At 41.3% G+C, this 23,581-nt stretch overlaps 1 protein-coding gene across 4 annotated transcripts in view; it reads left to right on the top strand.

The window, feature by feature from the left end:
- Window positions 1-23,581, top strand: part of sema5a (sema domain, seven thrombospondin repeats (type 1 and type 1-like), transmembrane domain (TM) and short cytoplasmic domain, (semaphorin) 5A) — a 428,747-nt gene that overhangs the window by 123,629 nt on the left and 281,537 nt on the right. For all 4 annotated transcript variants that reach the window (XR_009809834.1, XR_009809833.1, XR_009809835.1 and 1 more), the window contains exon 2: window positions 19,088-19,301. Coding sequence is in view for 1 of the 4 variants with exons in the window: in XM_061922050.1 (XP_061778034.1) it covers window positions 19,154-19,301 (148 nt within the window). In the remaining 3 variants the exon portion in view is untranslated. The remainder of the gene's footprint in view (window positions 1-19,087; window positions 19,302-23,581) is intronic.

The following is a 23,581-nucleotide window of genomic DNA, read 5'->3' as shown; positions in this document are numbered from 1 at the left end:
AAATATATATATATATATATATATACATATATATATATATATATGTATAGATGAGGTGGCGACTTGTCCAGGGTGTACCCCGCCTTCCGCCCGATTGTAGCTGAGATAGGCGCCAGCGCCCCCCGCAACCCCGAACGGGAATAAGCGGCAGAAAATGGATGGATGGATGGATATATATACACTACCGGCCGGTGTCCCACCTTCTCTTTATTTGGAAAATCCTCGAAAAAAAATGTTGCAAAGCAGCTAAATGAACACTTAGCATCTAACAATCTCTGAAATCTTTCAATCCGGTTTCAGGGCAAATCACTCGACTAAGACTGCCATTCGCAAAAGTGAGTAATGATCTATTGCTAACGTTGGATGCTGATGCGTAATCTATGTTGCTGCTAATTGATCTCAGCGCTACTTTCGATACCGTCGATCATAACATTCTATTAGCACGCATCAAAACACGTATTGGTATGTCAGACTTGGCCTTTTCTTGGTTTAACTCTTATCTTACTGACAGGATGCAGTGCGTCTCCCATAACAATGTGACCTCGGACTATGTTAAGGTAACGTGCGGAGTTACCCAGGGTTCGATTCTTGGCCCTGCACTCTTACAAGTTACAAGTTTATTCACAATACCATATAACAATTACAATAGTGGTGAATATCATCATTTAAAGATGTTGGTACGTGAAAGGGTCCCCCAAATAAGTTAGAAGAAGCTTTTGACAGGGGGTGCAAAAGACAATATATACATGGAAAGATCAAACATGGTAACAAACACAACAACAAAAAACAAAAACAAAACAACAACAACGCTATATGATAAACACAAGATAATAGTACTAAAGCAAGCATACACATACATACATTCATTCAACCATGCAAAACCCAACAGTAGTCTACCCCACATGAGGCATTAAAGGTAGGTGGTTAATAGGTAATTTTTCAGTTTCTTTTTGAAGTTGCAGAATGTATACAGCATCTTGAGGCTCTCATTAAGCTGGTTCCAAATCTTTGGTCCCCTGCATACGACACTGTGAGCGGTACAAGGCAGTAAACGATGTTTACCTGTTATCAGATCTAAGTTACGAGTGTTGTGGGCATGCTTCTACATGCTGCCGCAAGGTGACATCACACACAAATACGATGTTATGCTGATGACACCCAACTCTAAAGCTGACCAACACGCCGGATTGTAGTCAGCTGGAGGCGTGTTTTAATCAATCAATCAATCAATGTTTATTTATATAGCCCCAAATCACAAATGTCTCAAAGGACTGCACAAATCATTACGACTACAACATCCTCGGAAGAACCCACAAAAGGGCAAGGAAAACTCACACCCAGTGGGCAGGGAGAATTCACATCCAGTGGGACGCCAGTGACAATGCTGAATATGAGAAACCTTGGAGAGGACCTCAGATGTGGGCAACCCCCCCCCCTCTAGGGGACCGAAAGCAATGGATGTCGAGCGGGTCTAACATGATACTGTGAAAGTTCAATCCATAGTGGCTCCAACACAGCCGCGAGAGTTCAGTTCAAGCGGATCCAAGACAGCAGCGAGAGTCCCGTCCACAGGAAACCATCTCAAGCGGAGGCGGATCAGCAGCGTAGAGATGTCCCCAACCGATACAGGCAAGCGGTCCATCCTGGGTCCCGACGAGCGGTCCATCCTGGGTCTTGACTCTGGACAGCCAGTACTTCATCCATGGTCATCGGACCGGACCCCCTCTACAAGGGAGGGGGGGACATAGGAGAAAGAAAAGAAGCGGCAGATCAACTGGTCTAAAAAGGAGGTCTATTTAAAGGCTAGAGTATACAGATGACTTTTAAGGTGAGACTTAAATGCTTCTACTGAGGTAGCATCTCGAACTGTTACCGGGAGGGCATTCCAGAGTACTGGAGCCCGAACGGAAAACGCTCTATAGCCTGCAGACTTATTTTGGGCTCTAGGAATCACTAATAAGCCAGAGTCTTTTGAACGCAGATTTCTTGCCGGGACATATGGTACAATACAATCGGCAAGATAGGCTGGAGCTAGACCGTGTAGTATTTTATACGTAAGTAGTAAAACCTTAAAGTCACATCTTAAGTGCACAGGAAGCCAGTGCAGGTGAGCCAGTATAGGCGTAATATGATCAAACTTTCTTGTTCTTGTCAAAAGTCTAGCAGCCGCATTTTGTACCAACTGTAATCTTTTAATGCTAGACATAGGGAGACCCGAAAATAATACGTTACAGTAATCGAGACGAGATGTAACAAACGCATGGATAATGATCTCGATAATGAAACTAAACAATGGATGTCCAGCAACATTTTGCATATTAGTGTGAAGTAAACAGAAATGTTTATCATCGGTCACGCTAAAGACCAACACCTATTTAATAACACCACTTAAACATTTGACAACAAAAAAATTATACAAAGTGACGCGGTAAAGAATCTGGGTATTATCTTCCACCCAACTCTCTCGTTTGAGTCACACAATAAGAGTGTTACTGAAACTGCCTTCTTTCATCTCAGTTGATAAAATTAGTTTAGTCCACCACCGACGCTGAGATCATTTATGCATTCGTCACGTCTCATCTCGATTACTGTAACGTATTATTTTCGGGTCTCCCTATGTCTAGCATTAAAAGATTACAGTTGGTACAAAATGCGGCTGCTAGACTTTTGACAAGAACAAGAAAGTTTGATCATATTACACCTATACTGGCTCACCTGCACTGGCTTCCTGTGCACTTAAGATGTGACTTTAACGTTTACCTACTTACTTAATACTAGATGGTGACGCTCCATCTTATCTTGCTGATTGTATTGTACCATATGTCCCGGCCAGAAATCTGCGTTATTAGTGATTCCCAGAGCCCAAAAAAAGCGGGCTATAGAGCGTTTTCTATTCAGGCACTTAAGTCCCCTTCTTGAAATTCATTTATTCACCCTACCTTTTAAATAGGCCACTTTTTAGACCAGTAGATCTGCCGTCCCTCTTTTCTGCTCTGCTCCCCTCTCCTGTGTGGAGAGGTTATCAGGTGGCCACAGATCAGCTTCCACAGAGGAGGCGCTAGTTATTTTAAGTTGGGACCCGAAGATGGATCACTGCTGACTCTCTGTGCTGCTGACTCGTGTCCATGCAAGATGATCCACTGCTGGCCTCGCCCTCGCTATGAACTGGACTCTCACGTTATTAACAGTTTTCACTTGGCATCCCCACATCTGCTGTCCCCTCCAAGATTTCTCGTTGACCCCATTGGGTCGAGTTTTTTTCTTGCCCTGATGTGGGATCTGAGCCAAGGATGTTGTTGTGGCTTGTGCAGCCCTTTGAGACATTTGTTATTAAGAGCTATATGAATAAATGTTAATCGATTGATTAATTGATACAATATATTACTTTAATAATTGAATAAATCCACCTTATTTAAGATGTGGCGGCTTCAATTTAGCTTTGGCGTCGCTCTACGATCAGACTAACGTTTGCGCCTACGGCCCCTCCGACCACCACTAAACATAAATTCACATTCATACACCAGTGTGAGTGGCACTGGAAACAAGGTGGGTGAAGTGTCTTTCCCAAGGCCGTGACTAGGATGACGGACGCTGGAATCACACAATGCTAACATCTATTTGTCGATTCACATAATGTGATAATCTATTTGTCCATTTACAGAAATGCAAAATATCTGCCATTACATCAACTTACAACTATAAACGTCTTGTCTTTTCAGTACCACTCACACACACTGTCCAAAAATTGTCTGTCAGTCCATTCACATATCTGAAATTTTCATGTACCACATTTGTATGTCTGATACTGACACCATCCATCCATCCATCCATCCATCCATTTTCTTCCGCTTATCCGAGGTCGGGTCGCGGGGGCAGCAGCCTAAGTAGGGAAGCCCAGACTCCCCTTTCTCCAGCCACTTCGTCTAGCTCTTCCCGGGGGATCCTGAGGCGTTCCCAGGCCAGCCAGAAGACAGTATTCCCAACGTGTCCTGGGTCTTCCCCGTGGCCTCCTACCAGTTGGACGTGCCCTAAACACCTCCCTCGGGAGAAGTTCGGGTGGCATCCTGACCAGATGCCCGAACCACCCCATCTGGCTCCTCTCGATGTGGAGGAGCAGCGGCTTTACTTTGAGTTCCTCCCGGATGACACAGCTTCTCACCCTATCTCTAAGGGAGAGCCCCGCCACCTGGCGGAGGAAACTCATTTCGGCCGCTTGTACCCGTGATCTTATCCTTTCGGTCATGACCCAAAGCTCATGACCATAGGTGAGGATGGGAACGTAGATTGACCGGTAAATTGAGAGCTTTGCCTTCCGGCTCAGCTCCTTCTTCACCACAACAGATCGGTACAACGTCCGCAATACTGAAGACGCCGCACCGATCCGCCTGTCGATCTCACGATCCACTCTTCCCTCACTCGTGAACAAGACTCCTAGGTACTTGAACTCCTCCACTTGGGGCAGGGTCTCCTCCCAACCCGGAGATGGCACTCCACCCTTTTCCGGGAGAGAACCATGGACTCGGACTTGGAGGTGCTGATTCCCATTCCGGTCGCTTCACACTCGGCTGCGAACCAATCCAGTGAGAGCTGAAGATCCCGGCCAGATGAAGCCATCAGAACCACATCATCTGCAAAAAGCAGAGACCTGATCCCACGGCCACCAAACCGGAACCCCTGAATGCCTTGACTGCGCCTAGAAATTCTGTCTATAAAAGTTATGAACAGAATAGGTGACAAAGGGCAGCCTTGGCGGAGTTCAACCCTCACTGACACCAAGTAATATACAAAGCAATCTGTTACCAGCCTTCTTTTCTCCTTTTTAGTTGTACTGTACTACTGGTGGTATATTTGTATGCATGTACTATGCTTAAAATAGACAAAATAAAAACCCACACCGTTTTTAACCTAATGTTCTTTCTGGAAAAGTATCACTCTTTAATCTGATCCTCCTTTTACAGACACTAATGGAAGCTGTACTGAAGAGGCTCTTGTCCATACTTACTGAAGGTGCACATAAAAATTTAGTTTTGGAGAACAGTCGAGGTTGGTTGCTTTTCAAGAGTCTAATAACCATTTACATGCAGACAGAACTGAGCTGTCTCTCCGTTCACAAAATACGTATTACCATTTATATGTACACTAAATTGAGCGGGCTGTCTGTTCACATACACCTACTGTATTTGAAATATGTATTTCCATTTACATGCACACAGAATTGAGCTGTGTGTCTGTTCACATAGACCTATTAGGGTTTCCCCAAGATTATATGTGGCAAAGGGGGCATGGATGGGGATGTGGTCAGTATGACATCATCATATTTTTGACATCATGATCAATTTGATTGGCAATAAGTCATATTTTCATTTAAAAAAACCTAAAATATTTTACTTGTATTCAAAAACACATCTGGGATATTAGTTATTAGTAATAACAACATGTGTTGTTTCTCATATTATATTGTTTTGGTGTATTTTTCAAATGTTGCTGCTTATTGTAAAAAGTAGCACAGGCCTTCTGCCTTCCCTGAGTGTTGGAATTCAGTTTGCCAAACCGTATTTCCTTGAATAGCCGCCAGGCGTGTAATATGCGCCTGCCTTGAATTACTGTCGGGTCAAACTGGCTCCCAAAATTTATTAGCGCATGCATACTTTTACTGCCGGGTCAAATTCGTGACGTCACGAGTGACGCTTCCCCTGTCGTCATTTACAAAATGGCGAAGGAGTTTTTTTGCTTTTACTATGTGTAAACCAGGGGTCTTGTTCCACAGCCATACAGATCACACTGATGGTTGTGATATAAAACAACTTTTAACACTCTTACTAATATGTGCCACACTCTGTGAACCTACACCAAACACATTTCGGGGCGACATGGTGTAGTTGGTAGAGTGGCCGTGCCAGAAACCTGAGGGTTGCAGGTTCGCTTCCCACCTATTGACATCCAAATCGCTGCCGTTGTGTTTTTGGGCAGGACACTTCACCCTTTGCCCCCCCGCTCACACTGGTGAATGAATGATGAATGAATGATTGGTGCTGGTCGGAGGGGCCGTAGGTGCAAACTGGCAGCCACGCTTCCGTCAGTCTACTCCAGGGCAGCTGTGGCTACTGATGTAGCTTACCACCACCAGGTGTGAATGAATGATGGGTTCCCACTTCTCTGTGAGCGCTTTGAGTATCTAACAATAGAAAAGCGCAATATAAATCTAATCCATTATTATTATTATTATTAACATCGGCTCTGTAACACATTATAAACGCAACATACGAATTACCCACAATGCCATGCATCCATGACTCTTGGCTATATTATACACCCCGCTAGTGTCGGTTGAGGTGGGCGGGGTTGGGGGCGCGTGTATAATATAGCCAAGAGTCATGGATGGATGGCATTATGGGTAATTCTTATGTTGCGTGTATAATGCGTTACAGAGCTGATGTTCTCTAGAAATGTGTTTGGTGTGGGTTCACAGAGTGTGGCACATATTAGTAAGAGTGTTAAAGTTGTCTATATCACTACCATCAGTGTAAAAGGTATGGCTATTGACCAAGTATGCATTGTAATCTCGTATGAGAAGCAGTAAAATGCATGCATCCGGCCGGCACGCGGATAGCGTTGTGTAAGGCGGTCGCGGTGACATGTTGTAAAGTAGTGTGTGTCAACCACCGCGGCCGCAGGCGAATTTATTTTAATATATTTTTTTTTATCACATTCAATTTTTTACTGCATGCCAATGGTAGGCGCAGGGGTGAGAAGAGGTTTTAAAATTACTAACGCCTGCTTACTTTTACCGCATACCTTGAATAAGCGCAGGAGTGAGAAGAGGTTTTAATTTAATTAGCGCCCCGCCGGCTGTTCAAGGAAACACGGTATGTATATAGTCCTTGAATTAGAGATGGAAATTAAGAAGAGGTGGTTTATTGATATTCCACATTAAAGTCACTATAACATTATGCACACAAAGGAAAGTACATCAATAGACAGATGAAGTGCACATACGTAATAGGAATCACATTAAATAATATAGATTTGTGTATACTAAATAAAAGCCATACAATTATTCAGGAGGAAGGTTGCTCTACAACAAATAATAGACAAGCTCAAAAATCAAAACAAACAAAATCCAAGGCCAATCGCAGGACACATATAGACAAGCAATCATTAACACTAATATTCATACCCATTGACAATTTACAGTCTCCAATGAACCTAACATGAATATTTTTGGAATGTGGAAGGACGCCAAAATACCCAAAGAAAACCCCTAAAGCACAGGTGTGTTCCCACACAGGGATGTCCAAACGGAGGATCCAAGACGCACAGGGTGTGAAGTTGGACATTACTGTCAGTAATATTGTCAACATTTGGGTAGTTCACAAAGGCTTAAACAATAAATGCAATAATTAACTTAAAATACCTTTCTCTTCAATTTTCTCTGCTTACTTTTACCGGGTGCTAACTCCGTTCAGGTACTCAGACGGCTGCTATTTATTTTTTTCTTTCAAATTAAATTGAGAAACATTTTTGCTATAGCAAATAGTACATAAATAATATCCGATATACAGTACACCCATTTTCATGTAAAAAAAACAACTTATTTCTAAGGTGTGGCGACTTTTATTTTGCAATGGTGGTGCGCCACGATCAATTACATAAAGGGGAAAATCTGCCTACAATAAAAATGTGCATCCATTTACGTGCACACAGAACTGAGCTTTCCATTCACATACACCAAACTAAAAATGTACATTAGAGAAGGGATTCATATGGATAACCCCATTCCTGGGTGGATGTTGCGTGAGTGGAAGGCAGGGGGTGGATCATTTTGTGATGCAGTCTGCTGAAAATGTTAGAAAGCGACACTCTACTGTACATAGCAAATGACGTTGTGGTCCGAGTTGGAACTGCTACAAAAGACATTTTTAAATATTCAACACTTTATTGCCATCTGGTGGCTAAAGCGGGTAGTACAAGCTCCAAATTTGTCACGTTTAATGTGTCAGGTATGAGGCCATATACATCCCTTTCCTTCTCCATGGAGTTTGCATGTTCTCCCCGTGACTGCGTGGGTTCTCCGGCTTCCTCCCACCTCAAAATTTTAATTTTCCTGAAGGAACTCTCCTGAAGGAATCAATAAAGTACTATCTATCTATCAAAAGACATGCACCTGGTGATAGGCCCCTCCCACCTCCAAAGACATGCACCTGGGGATAGGTTGATTGGCAACACTAAATTGGCCCTAGTGTGTGAATGTGAGTGTGAATGTTGTCTGTCTATCTGTGTTGGCCCTGCGATGAGGTGGCGACTTGTCCAGGGTGTACCCCTCCTTCCGCCCGATTGTAGCTGAGATAGGCGCCAGCGCCCCCCGCGACCCCGAAAGGGAATAAGCGGTAGAAAATGGATGGATGGGCAACACTAAATGATCTCTAGTGTGTGAATGTGAGTGTGAATGTTGTCTGTCTATCTGTGTTGGCCCTGTAATGAGGTGGCGACTTGTCCAGGGTATACGCCACCTTCCGCCCATTTACAGCCTAGATAGGCTCCAGCACCAAAGGGACACGTGGTAGGAAAATGGATGGATGGATGGATGGATGGATGGATGGATGGATAGTGTATGTCCATTCGAATGCATACAGAACTGAGCTGTCTGTTTGTACACATACCCCTGTACTTGCAGGTATGTCCAAAACCGGATGGTCTTGTCTGTCCATTCACATACAAATCAGTTTGCACTGTCACATACACATTAGACACAGACGTATGTTTATTTACATGCACACAGAATTAAAGAGTATGTCCTTTCAAATACTTTAATAACAGACGAACTCTGCCCATTTGTATGTGGACAGAACTTAATTGTCTGTCCATTCACAAAAAGACAGTCACACAGACATCTTAAGTAATCCTCAGTGTGTATGATTGTGCAAAATAGTGTACTGTCCTGTAAAAAGTTGTTGATCTCTAGGACAGCTAAACACTTAGATAACTTTCAGTCATTTACTTGACAATAGACACGTTTTGGCAACTGAGGCCCCGTCTAAACTAAACATCCATCCATCCATCCATTTTTTACCGCTTGTCCCGTTATAAGGTTATCCAGAGTAAATCCCACCTAACCTTATCCTTGTCCCCACACACCCAATGGTCGTTTAAGACCCCGCCCTCCCTCCGTCCGCCGGCGCAACGCGACCTATTACGCATGCAGGTAAAATGCACATGTCATAGGCCCCGTTTACTCTAAGCTGGATAAGGTTATCCAGGGTAAATCACACCTAACCTTATCCGTGTCCACACACAACAATGCCACCGATTAAGACCCTGCTGAAACAAGGCTTAGACTAAATAATTATTTGTTTAAGGGGTTAAACAACTTAGTGTAGACATGGCCATAGTCACCTCCAGTGTTGCTTTGTGTGCAAATTCTTAAATGTAACTTACCTGAACAATATCCGGTGTTGTGGTATTTCAATGAACTGGAATCCGGTGTGTTGTGGGGCCCTATTGTAGTGAATCACACCTGATACATCATAAATTAATCAACTCTTTATTAGACACGTAAACAATGTGTTGAAGATTTTACAACAATCAATCAAGGGATCTAGATATCCGGTCAGGACAGTCCTCACTCTTTTGCCTTCACCTTCATTGTCCATTCCTTTTTGCTGACTTTATATACTCTGGACCTAGACGTTGAGTCCGCGACATACATGGCGGACAATAACTGATACAGTCTGCTTTGCCAGTCCAAAAACATTTGCCGTTTTCCGTAGTCTTCCCTCGACGGCCAGGTAATACAAAATGCACACTACCATTTTTTTAATCACATCCACGGAAGTTCGCATTCTAGTTGTCTCTCCTTCGACAAATGGACAAAGTTTTTCGGTAAGTAGATTTACAGCTGACCTGGACATTTGAAAGTTAATTTGAAGTGTTGTATCCCAAATAGCTGCAATTGCTCATTTTCTTATTTTAAGGCAGGGGCCGGGGACCTTTCTGGCTGAGAGAGCCATGAAAGCCAAATATTTTAAAATGTATTTCCATGAGAGCCATATAATATTTTCTTTAACACTAAATACAACTAAAAGTGTGCATTTTTAAGTAAGACCAACATTTTTAGAGTATAATACGTCTGTTATTATTTTGAATAACATAGGATAACAATGTCATATAACAATAACAATGTTATATAAATAAAATACTTCTTACCATAAATGCGACTTTTTGAACAGGTGCTGAAGAAAAAGGATGGATGGTTTAAAATGCATGAGAATGTTTTATATTTTAAACGTTATTTTTAACACTGTGATTTCAAGCGGTATTATTTATTACTTATCGTGTTAAGCAATGCCAGCTAAAATGTGTCAAAGAGCCAGATGCAGGCATCAAAAGAGCCACATCTGGCTCGATAGCCATAGGTTCCCTACCCCTGTCTTAAGGTATTCATGTGTGATTTCCACAAGCGTCTGTACTGACGGAAGGCTCTATATCGCCTCCTTATTTCCAGTGGTTAACTCCAGGTTATGAAATGGCATTATTATGAAGCTAGCTGTGGCACGTTTTTTCTTACGTCACTTCCTGTGTGGGGCGTGGATGGTCTTTCTGGCGTCACTTCCTCTCCGAACTCAGTTTGTATACAATCAATGAGTCCATACTAACAGCCGGAGATTCAAGAAATAGACGGCGCACTTACCCGTGTAAAAAATTATCCAAGCAGGGGAACCTTAATGTTTAATTAATGTGGCCAAAACGTAGTTTAGGCTAAATAATTCTTTGTTTAAAGGCCTACTTAAATGAGATGTTCTTATTTAAACGGGGATCGCAGGTCCATTCTATGTGTCATACTTTGTCATCTCGCAATATTGCCATATTTTTGCTGAAAGGATTTAGTAGAGAACATCCACGATAAAGTTTGCCCCTTTAAGTCGCTAATAAAAAAGCCTTGCCTTTACTTGAAGTAGCAGACGATGTGCACGTGACGTCACGGGTTGTAGGGCTCCTCACATCTGAACATTGTTTACAATCATAGCCACCAGCAGCAAGAGCTATTCGGACCGAGAAAGCGACAATTTCCCCATTAATTTAAGCGAGGATGAAAGATTCGTGGATGAGGTAATTTAGAGTGAAGGACTAGAAAAAAATACAAATAAATAAATAAATAAATAAAAGTTAAAAAAATATATTAAAAAAAGGAGATTGCAGTAAGAGCAATTCAAATGTTATTAGATACATTTCCTAGGATACATCTGGAAAATCCCTTACCTGCCTATTGTGTTGCTAGTCTTTTAGTGAGTTAAATAGTACCTTAAAGTTGGAGGGGTGTGACCACGGGTGTTTTGACACCAGAGTCTCTGAGAGAAGCCACGGCAGCCGCAGGAGGTCGCTGGCTCCGCTGATCTCCGGTAAGAGGCGACTTATTTCCACAATTTTCTCACCGAAAACTCCCGGTTGACATGTAGTCAGATCCATGTTCGCTTGACCGCTCTGGTGCATAGTAAAGCTTCACTTCCGGTAATTTTAAACAAGGAAACACCGTGCGTTTGTGTGGCTAACGGCTAAAAGTTTCTCACCTCCATTTTTCTACTGTGACTTCTCCATTATTAATTGAACACATTGCAAAAGATTCAGCAACACAGATGTCCAAAATACTGTGTAATTATGCGGTTAAAGCAGACGACTTTTAGCTGTGTGTGCGCGCAGCGCTAGTATTTCCTAACAGTCCATGACGTCACACGTACACGTCATCATTCCGCGACGTTTTCAACAAGAAATTGCAATTTAGTCAACTAAAAAGGCCCTATTGGCATGTGTTGCAATTTTAATATTTCATCATTGATATATAAACTATCAGACTGCGTGGTGGGTAGTAGTGGGTTTCAGTAGGCCTTTAACGTTTAATTAATGTGGCCAAAACGTAGTTTAGGCTAAATAATTCTTTGTTTAAGGGTTTATCCGGCTTAGTGCAGACATAGTCTTAATGTCCTAAATGTGCATCTTTTTGAGTGTGCTGTGTGTGTGTGTTTGTGTTGATGTGTGTTCGCTTACAGACATGTGAGGTCATGTGAAGTGCACTCGGGGTGCAGAGTCAACAGAGGAGTCTCAGTTTAGCCCTTGCAAGTGCGAGTGTATTCCTCGCTGGCATGGCCACATCGATGTTAACGCCACACGTTTACCATCTAACACCACACAAAAACCATCCCTCCCCCTTCCTAAACACACACAGTTGCAAGTCTATTGATTTGCCTTAGCTGCCTCCTTGCAGAAAGTGACTCCATGTCGAGCAGCTGTCTTTCCGTGCGGTAAAAAAAAATATTCACGACTGCCAATGAAAGCTGGAGATAGTGACAGGTAAAGATGAAAGAGAAAAGGAACTGAGAGCCGACACACTGTCACTTACTTTACCCCTGAGCGGATGACAGGTGCTTTAAATTTCTCAGTCGATAGTGGGAACCCATACATCCCAGACCTGCTGTGACATTTACTCTGGACTTGTATTCCGTCGCCCCGAGGTCAAGACACTCGTTCCTGCGCACCAAAGGCAGACTCAAGTTTAAATTCAAGGGGAAAATGAAATCAACGCAGGAAGTTTGGAGAGCGGAAGCGCCTTGAACTGAACTTGAGTTCATTCCTCAAATTGTCATTCTTGCAGCTTCAGCATATTTTGGTGCGTTCCTGGAACACAAAAGTGACGTTCTATGGTGACAAATTGGAAGCTGGTCAGCATGTGCAGTCGGAAATGTAAACATCTGTATGATGACTAGGAATGTAACTATTGATACCTACATTAATAAATCCATTTATATCGATCTATCTTTATCAATCTGTGCTCAGCATATTGGTTTTCCAGGTATATACATATCAATCCAACATCAATTTAAAAGGCAATACATCAATTGCATAGCTACTAGAAAAAAGAAAACATTGGATTTGAGAACGACATACTTTATATGAAGTTTAGCACTTGTATTCATAAGGATGCTAAACGCTATTCAAGTCTGTCTGTGGCGTCATCAAAACAAAAATGGCTGATCGCTTACAGTGGTCGAGAAAGGTTTGTGACAAATGCAAACGCCACAAGACAAAATCATAAGTTAGAACACAAGAACTTTCAGCTACAGCACGATTGCAAAAGCCACAAAAAATAAAAACGACACAACACAATAACATAAAGCCACAAGTTAACTTTAAACAAAAAAGGATGTGACGGACAAAACAGAAGTGACAGTGGAGCAAGTTTGCAGACGGACCAGCTTGAGACAGAAGACTGTAATAAACACTAGACTGCATTATTGGAAAAAGTTAAAAAGTTATGTATGAGTGGAAAAAGTGGTCACACTTCTCTGACTGTTCATTACACCCTCGGCCATTAGGTCTGTGTGTCGCCGAAATTTGTCAACTGTCACTTCAAGTATGTCTCTCCGATGTTCCATGTTTATTAAAAGGAGAGTAGTAGCAGGTCAAACCACTGGTCATTTCATCTGAAAAAAATTGCACTTATCCACTGTTAATTCACCCGAAAGAGATGTTGGTTGCACTTAATTTTTGATATTAATATTGTATTATTTTTGTTTAAAAACAACAGCAAAAAAAGCAAATAAATCTACTGTTAAAATGTTGGTTACTGTAATTTTATTTGAAAATGTCTTCACTATCAAAAATGAGAGAAGAAAAGGTTTCCTCTTGTTAATTCAAGCTGAAGGGTTAGTTGCACTTTATTCAAATAAAATGTACAAAACACAAAACCAGGGAAGTTGGCACGTTGTGTAAATGGTAAATAAAAACAGAACACAATGATTTGCAAATCATTTTCAACGTATATTCAATTGAATACACTGCAAAGACAAAATACAGAACTTTGGAAATGGTAAATTTTGTTATTTTTTCAGAAACATCCGGACTGTACTAGGCGCAATGTTCAAAAGCCAGCATCTGTGATGGTATGGGGGTGTTTTAGTGCCCAGGGCATGGGTAACTTACACATCTGTGAAGGTCTTATTAATACTGAAAGGTACATACAGGTTTTGGAGCAACATATATTGCCATCCAAGCAATGTCTTTTTTATGGACGCCCCTGCTTATTTCAGCAAGACAATGCCAAGCCACGTGTTACAACAGCGTGGCTTCTTAGCAAAAAAGTGCAGGTACTAGACTGGCCTGCCTGTATCCCAGACATGTCTCCCATTGAAAATGTGTAGCGCATTATGAAGCGTAAAATACGACAACCGAAACCCCGGACTGTTGAACAACTTAAGCTGTAGATCTAGCAAGAATGGGAAATAATTTCACCTGAAAAGCTTCAAAAATTGGTTTTCTCAGTTCCCAAATGTTTACTGAGTGTTGTTAAAAGGAAAGACCATGTAACACAGTGGTAAAATATCCCTTTGCCAACTTTTTTGCAATGTGTTGCTGCCATTAAATTCTAAGTTAATGATAATTTGCAATAAAAAAAATAAGTTTCTCAGTTCGAACATTAAATATCTTGTCTTTGTAGTCTATTCAATTGAATAAAAGTTGATAAGGATTTGCAAGTCATTGTATTCTGTTTTTATTTACAATTTACGCAACATGCCAACTTCAGTGATTTTGGGTTTTAAAGCTAAAGTAAGGTACCAATGATTGTCACACACACACCGGTGTGGTGAAATTTGTCCTTTGCATTTGACCCATCCCCTTGATCACCCGCTGGGAGGTGAGGGGAGCAGTGGGCAGCAGCGGTGCCGCCCTAGGGAATCATTTTTGGTGATTTGCAAATGCATTGGCCATTAATTGTTGTTCACTTGCTTATTTGTATCCACAATTCATTCATGCAACATTCCCTTACAATAAAAGACAGGAACAGAGGAAACTTCCCCTGCAGTGTCCAGTATCCAGTATTTGTTTCACAGTCACAATGGTTCAATCTGTTTTGTGAAAAAGTGAGTGAATCGATTTCAACTTACTGAATCATTTCGGATTGTATTGCTATAAAAAATACCATCCCTGGATCGTACCGACAATTAACATTCTGAAAGAAATCGAATCGTTATTAAAATTAATCGATGCCCAGTCACCTCTTTGCTCATTACTGTCACCAATGGTCAGACAAAATAGATCAAAGAAAATAAACACACGTCAAGCTAAAAAAAAAAAGCACAAAAAGCAAGGTATGCAGTTTTTAATCCTCTGACTGGAATTCAGATGAAAAGCCATTTTCTTCTCTCGCTTGCAATGAATCCATGAAAATGCAGCGACACAATGCATTAGCGGAAACCCACTTTGCACGTCATTTTCTTGCTCCTTTTCCTCCCACGATGAATAATCCTCTCCTGGATGGGCCATTCTTGTACTGCAGGAGTGTGAATCAATCGGTGTAATGGCATCACACAACCGATTAAAAAAGCAATGATGTGAACGGTCTAGACCGCTCATCAGTTGGCTCCTGCGAAGAAGGAGATGATGAACAATTGAGCGAGACTGCTTTGTTATTTTAAGCCGTAATGATGCAAAAGTCTGGATTTTCAGCAATGTTGAAGATATTGGCGCACGTCACAGTCTATTCTGTTCAGTACAGGAATTTAACAATAGTTTTAATTCAAAGTTATAAATGATAAATGGGTTGTACTTGTATAGCACTTTACTACCTTCAAGGTACTCAAAGCGCTTTGACACTACTTCCACATTTACCAATTCACACACACATTCACACACTGATGGAGGGAGCTGCCATGCAAGGCGCTAACCAGCACCCATCAGGAGCAAGGGTGAAGTGTGTTGCTCAGGACACAACGGACGTGACGAGGTTGGTACTAGGTAGGGATTGAACCAGGGACCCACGGGTTGAGCACGGCCACTCTTCCACTGCGCCACGCCGTCCCAGTTCAGGGTTAATATTGTTGATGATGCTTCAAGACAGAAATAAGCACACACAAATACTTATTTGTCTTTCATCAAATAAGACAAAGCTCATAAAAGATCAAACAGGACCAGGCACTTTAACTTTGTTCCTTGAAGACAATATTTTGCCCGTTTTTTTCACTTCAGATAACATACCGATATTTGAGCCTTGAGTATTGGCCAAAACTGACATTGATCTGACATGATACCAGCAGGAATCATTCATATTGTTATTATTTTGCAGTGCGGAATGTTAGAAATGATCAAAGGAAATTACTCAGACAAAGAACCATGGTAGGTAAGAAAAACTTTAACGTTTGTATTTGTTAACTTTCTGAAATGGATTTTTGCTGTCTTCAATTAGAGATGATCTAAGACGATTTAAATCTGTATTTAAAATATTGTCCTAGGGGTCTAAATCAGTGGTTGTCAAACTTTTTTTTGCCAAATACAACCTTAGAAAACACTTGGGCTCTCCAAAATCCACCAAAAAGACCAACATTAGAATACAATGGCACGGTATGCTTAGGTATTCATTAAAAACAAGGCAAGTGTTTTATTTTACCAGTATATTTTATATTTTTGGCCCCCGCAACATTACACACAGTTTGAACAGTAACACTGTGTGTGGATCTTAGGTCTGGGCGAAATATGGATATACGCGATATATCGCGGGTTTGTCTTTGTGCGACATAGAACATGACTTTATTGTGATAATCGAGTATACGTTGTCACGTAATTGCTTTTAGCTACGGGCATTACACTACAGGCTTTTCCCACTCCTTTTTGTGTTTCCTTCTCACTGACAGTAAGCGCACAAACTTACACAAGTCACATACTGTCACGTCATACGTCACATACGTCTACACGCTCGCAGAGCAGAGAGGTAGTAGCATGGGTAACGTTAGTTGTGATGCTAGTGGAGCCGTGCGAGTGGTAATACCAGAGAAAGAAAGATGAGAATCTGGTAACAAATGAAGGAAGAATTAATTCCCAAGAAAAACAGCACGGGGTCCATCATCTGGCGGTGGTTTGGCTTCAAGAGGGAAGATGTCGAATAGACAAATTTGATTTGTCAAGTGTGGGGCACAAGCGCTGCTACCAAAAGTAGCATTACTGCTAATATGTAGCATCATAAACTATAAAGACTATAAAAATGGGACCAATTACCTCCATGCTTGGCACTCAGCATCAAGAGTTGGAATTGGGGGTTAAATCACCAAAAATGATTCCCGGGCGCGGCCACCGCTGCTGCCCACTGCTCCCCTCACTCCCAGGGGGTGATCAAGGGTGATGGGTCAAATGCAGAGAATAATTTCGCCACACCGAGCGTGTGAGTGACAATCATTGGTACTTTAACTTTAATAATTTTAAAAGTCACCTGCTAATAACTTTAATAGATGCAGTTTTGGTCAATTGACTTAGTTGTGATTTCTTTCTCTGCATGGAAGTTTAAAAGTAGCATATATTAATGCAGTATGAAGAAAAATGTTTTAATGTAGACACATAGAATCATCATACTAGTGTGATTATATGCATCAAGTGTTCATTCAAGGCCAAGGCAAAATATCCAGATATATATCGAGATATTAAAAAAAGGCCACCTTGCCCAGCCCTAGTGGATATAGAAAAATGAAACACTGCAATTTAATAATTAATCCAATCATGGCATTACAATATCTAATTAAGTGATTTTTTTGCTCTAGCACTAGATGGAGCCCATGTAACACAGTTTAAGAATCACTGGTCGAGCTCAAATATATTGGATATGCTGTGTCTAAATATTGCCCCACAGTTATTTTATAACCCGTTTTTTGAGTATGTCTGCAAAATGTACATTTGTGGAGGCGTCTCCGTATCGCAAATTAAACCACGTTTTTCCTCTCCAAAAGTAACGGAATGTATCTTTTGAAAACGTACATTGTTCAGACATATATCTTGAAGTTTTTTTCCTTTTTTTCCCCCAGACAACATCAACAAAACAACCTTATAAACATCACAACCAGCTCAGTGGACTAGTGGTTAGAGTGTCTGCCCTGAGACTGGGAGGTTTTGAGTTGAAATCCCGGCCGACTCATACCAAAGACAACAAAAAACTGTACCCATTGCCTACCTACTTGGCACTCAGCATCAAGGGTTGGAATTGGGGGTTAAATCACCAAATGATTCCCGAGCGCGGCCACCGTTGCTGCTCACTGCTCCCCTCACTTCCCAGGGGGTGAACATGGGGGTGGGTCAAATGCAGAGGATCATTTGGACTTTTGACCTTTTAAGTTTAAATGGATTAAATGGGTCACATCATTAGGCACACCTGCCCACTCTCTCATCGATACAGAGCTACATGAATGCAGTATATATATATACGTGTGTGTGTGTGTGTGTGTGTGTGTGCATGTGTGTGTATCACTGCATGTCGCACGTTGGTGTCCTTCTCTGCCTAAGAGATAAACCTAATGTTCAAGTTACATCCACCTCACCGTGACACAAAATTCCTCAATAAGAGGCATCCAAAACTGCCTGCGAGCTCACACTCAAATATATGAAACGTATGATTGAGCCTTGCACCTTATGATACATTTATGAGTCAGCAAAGACGTATGTGTATTCATCATAGGTTTCCTATAAGTTGATTTTTGGTCAGAATAATTTATTAATTTAAGCTTATGACACACCAAGTTAAATGATGCAGACAAGTTTGTTACTGAATACTTTGTAAAACACTCCTGCCTCGGAGACTTTGTACCTGTAAGTACTATGGATCTCTAATTGTTTGATGCTTGTTTATATTGACAAATGCTTGGTTTCAGACTGCAATATTGCTCAATTAAATATATATTTTTTACGTACGTTTCGCTTGTGTGCTATTGTTTGCTTAGCTGTTGTGTAGCTGCAAGCTCTTAGTACCCCATAGTACACCTCTTGTAAATGACTTGACTAAAATATTGAAGGACATTTAGACCTTGCCTGGCCTTCCAGCTTTGCACAAGCAAACACGCTGCAGGACTGCTCGTATCTGAAATGTTGGGTGCAAGCCAATATAATCCGATACTTGGTTTTTTTTGCTGATATGGGGCCAATATAAATATCAGAAGAGCCTTTTCAGTTCAGTTGTGAAAGTGGGATAGAAGGAAGCTTCGCAGTGCTCTGATTTGACTAAATGTCAAAGCAACCCTTTTTCTAACCCAAATATGTCTACCTTCTTTTTGCCCCATGTCACCAGGTGTGTCTTTCTGATGCTCTTGGCCCCCTGAGGCCTGAGGAGAAGTGAGCCAAACTCAGGCCAGCCATGGGACGCCCTGTCACCCAGCATGCACTGCTGCTGATGCAGTGCATGCTGGTCCTGCGGCTCGGAGGCGTGGCCAGCAGGAGAGGACCCGTGCTGCTACCCGAGTCGCCTTGTCACAAGACCGAGCACCCCATTATCCCCCACTTGGGTAAGTCCATGCACATCCCCCAAGTAAGCCCCTTGTAAGTGATTTGACTGCGGTATTATTGCTTCACTTTTTTGTCATGCTGGCGGAGACATTTGAAAATGTCAAAGCCAATTGGTGTTTTGAATATGAATAGCACACCTGTTCCAATCAAGCAGTACATTTTGATCTTGATTGCGTAGGAAGATTGTGAAGGGATGACGCTGCTATTAAAGGCTTACTGAAACCCACTACTACCGACCACGCAGTCTGATAGTTTATATATCAATGATGAAATATTAACATTGCAACACATGCCAATACGGCCAGTTTAGTTTACTAAAGTACAATTTTAAATTTCCCGCGGAGTTTCTTCTTGAAAACGTCTCGGAATGATGACGCGTATGATGATGCGTGCTTGTGGCGTTATTGGTTGGAGGGGACATATTAGCCCAGCACAACTTACGGCTAAAAGTCGTCTCTTTTCATCGCATAATTACACAGTAATTTGGACATCCGTGTTGCTGAATCTTTTGCAATTTGTTCAATAAATAATGGAGACTATAAATAACAATGCTTTTGGTTTGTTTGTTGTGAAGCTTTAACACAGAGCGGTCAAGCGAACATGTTTCTCTACGTCAATACATACGTTTTTGGATCGGAAAATTGTCGGCTCTTACCGAAGACTTCATTGGATTATGAGACCTCCTCCTGTAGCTGTCAAAAAGGCAGCTGTGATCTTGGCTCCTCATCGGGTTCTCTCTGAGAACCTGGGGTCCATCCGACTTTCAGGTATGACTTTATAATCTCACTAAAACAATATTAACACAATAAGCAGATAAGGAATTTTCCAGAATTATCCTATTAAAAGTGTCTAATTACATCTGAAAACCGGAGCCGTTGCTTTTTTTTATTTTGTTTTATTTTTTTTATTTTTTTAGTCCCTCACTAACTTTCCTCATCCACAAATATTTCATCCTCCCTCAAATTAATGGGGAAATTGTCGCTTCCTCGGTCCGAATAGCTTTTGCTGCTGGAGGCTATGATTATAAACAATGTGAGGATGTGAGGAGCCCTCACACTGGTGACGTCACGCGCACATTGTCTGCTACTTCCGGTAAAGGCAAGGCTTTTTTTTTAGCGAGCGAACGTTGCGAACTTTATCGTGGATGTTCTCTACTAAATCCTCTCAGCAAATTAATGGCAATATCGGGAAATGATCAAGTATGACACATAGAATGGACCTGCTATCCCCGTTTGAATAAGAAAATCTCATGCAATAAAAGTGATCGTGGCGAAGTTGGTAGAGTGGCTGTGCCAGCAATCTGAGGGTTGTTGGTTCAATCCCCACCTTCTACCATCCTAGTAACGTCCGTTGTGTCCTTGGGCAAGACACTTCGCCCTTGCTCCTGATTTGTCCTGGTGAGCGCCTTGCATGGCAGCTCCCGCCGTCAATGTGTGAATGTGTTTGTGTGAATGGGTGAATGTGGAAATACTGTCAAAGCGCTTTGGGCTCCTTAAAAAGGGGTAGAACAGTGCTATACAAGTACAACCTATTTACCATTTGATCCTTTCGGGTCTATCACATGACTGATTTTCATTCATATTATAAATAATACAGTGCAATAGCATACTCATCATTATACATGTTTATAATGAAAGTTATTCTACTCTATCATGTTTACATTCAACTTACATTAAACTTAGATTAAACCTGAGCAAATGCCAATAGTGGTCGATGCAGCCTGTGCCTGCCAACCCTAGAGGAGCATTGAGCTGTTTTGAGTCCCGTTAGCTTGCAGTCAAATAATCACATAGCATTTAGTCCTGGGAGAAATTGACTGGAAGGTTGAGCCATGTCTGCAGAAATCTGCTTGCATGCAAGGACGCTCCTTTGATGGCTGGCCCGGGCAAGAACACAACACGCTTTTTGCTCAAAGGACAGTTAGTCAGCTGTGTTCAATACACTTAATGTACCAGGGATTGGTTCGACTTTTTTCATTGGTTTTTGTTTAAAAATACATTAATGCAAAACTTTCTGTAGGAGAGAGTACATTGGTACATCAACTAGGGCTGGGCGATATGGCCTTTTTTTAATATCTCCATATTTTTAGGCCATATCACGATATATCTCTCTATATTTTGCCTTGGACTTGAATGAACACTTGATACATATAATCACAACAGTCTGATGATTCTATGTGTCTACATTAAAACTTTCTTCTTCACACTGCATTAATATATGCTACTTTTAAACTTGCATGCAGAGAAGGAAATCACAATTAAGTCAATTAACCAAAACTGTATTTATTAACAGTTATCAAGCAGTGGCACAAACATTCATGTCATTTCCAAAACAGAAAAGGCAAGATTGTCGGAGACATTTTAAAACAAGCTATTAGTGCACTTTTGTGCATGATGTCACTAAGATGACATATAAAAACAACACTAAATTAAAGTGCACTTTTTGTACAGACCACCACTACAATAGTTTAAAATGAATAAAGTGCACTTTTGTGCACGATGTCACACAAGATATTTCAATAACTCAAATAAAAATGAGCTGTGAAACAGGAAATCAAATAGTGTATGTCTTTCGCTATGTGGTAGGTTCCTGCGGACATTATCTCCTTTTGTTGTTGATTGTTTTTTTCATACGGTGTTGATGTGGAAATGTTTGCCTCCGCATTTTTTTGTATATTTTGTTGTTTTCTTACTGTACCGAAAATGAACCGAACCTTGACCTCTAAACCGAAGTAAGTACCGAACCCAAATTTTTGTGTACCGTTACACTCCTAGTTCTTTGCTATGAGGTTTTTTTTTATTCAATTCGGGCTGAGTGAAGATATGATTGTGATGGATGATTGCGATCCATGTCAGGTCGATCACGGGGTTCAGCTGTAAGCATGCAAACTCGATCAAACGTGGCGGAAATGTCCGTGACAAAAACTAGAGTCAACCTTGTCCTGTTCCACTTCCAGTTGTATTTTGCCACACAAATACACATAATCAGCAGTAATAAATAACCATAATAGGCTAAATAAATTTCAGCTGTGACTTGGAATTTTACTTTGGAGTTACTATTGTGTAGGATAAGATCCCAATAAAACTTTTGGTTTTTGACAGAAGAGAAACCAGGCCCTAACATACCCATCATGGCAACACTAGTCCACCTTTTTTCTTTTTTAATGCAAAAACACAGTTTGCCCTTTGCTTTTTCTTTCCTTGCATTACCTCCATTACGGCTGCATGCTCCAATGCCATGTTTGCTTCCTTAAAGCAGATCTTGATGCTCTGCCTTGTAAACAAGCTCTGCTGTGAAGTGCTTTAAGTGGAACTGCTTTCTGTCAGACTGACAAAGGTGTTAACTAGTCAGTAAACAAGTCAGTGGATGAGATAACCCTTCTTTCAGAATTGTCCTACAAGGGGCTCCACATTTGTCTTCCTTTAGGTCACACCGGGTGACTTGGTAGTCGTGTGTCTGGTGTCAGGACTGGAAGTACTATGAATGAATGTCATGTCCTCTTGTAGGAGGACGTGAAGCTACGTGCTCTTCTGGAAAGTGTAAGGTTACTTCAGGATTTAGACAAGGCGTACCTTTGAGTGTATGCCATACCAAAATAAAATCCCATTTGAAGGCAGATCTGATTTCTGGTTTGGCCAATACAAAACATATACAAAACCCCAAACCAGTGAAGTTGGCACGTTGTGTAAATCTTAAATAGAAACAGAATACAATGATTTGCAAATCATTTTAAACTTATATTCAATTGAATAAACTACAACGACAAGATACTTAACGTTCGAACTGGAAACCGTTGTTATTTTTTGCAAATATTATCTCATTTGGAATTTGATGCCTGCAACATGTTTCAAAAAAGCTGTCACAAATGGCAAAAAAGACTGAAAAAGTTGAAAAATGACCATCAAACTCTTATTTGGAACATCCTTCAGGTGAACAGGCTAATTGGGAACAGGTGGGTGCCATGATTGGGTTTAAAAGCAGCTTCCATGAAGTGCTCAGTCATGGGGCGAGGGTAACCACTTTGTGAACACATGCATGAGAAAATTGTCAAACAGTTTAAGAGCAACATTTCTCAACCAGCTATTGCAAGGAGTTTAGTGAATTTCCCATCTAAGGTCTGTAACATCATCAAAAGGTCCAGAGAATCTGGAGAAATCACGGCAGGTAACATTGAATGACCTTGGATCCCTCAGGCGGTACTGCATTAAAAAGGGACATCAGTGTGTAAATGATATCCCCATGTTGGCTCAGGAACACTTCAGAAAACCACTGTCAGTAA

Source organism: Nerophis ophidion, linkage group LG15 (genome assembly GCF_033978795.1).
Source record: "Nerophis ophidion isolate RoL-2023_Sa linkage group LG15, RoL_Noph_v1.0, whole genome shotgun sequence".
In the NCBI taxonomy this organism is placed as follows: domain Eukaryota; kingdom Metazoa; phylum Chordata; class Actinopteri; order Syngnathiformes; family Syngnathidae; genus Nerophis; species Nerophis ophidion.
The sequence above is the reverse complement of the archived record's forward strand: the minus strand, read 5'-3'. Positions and strand labels throughout refer to the sequence as shown.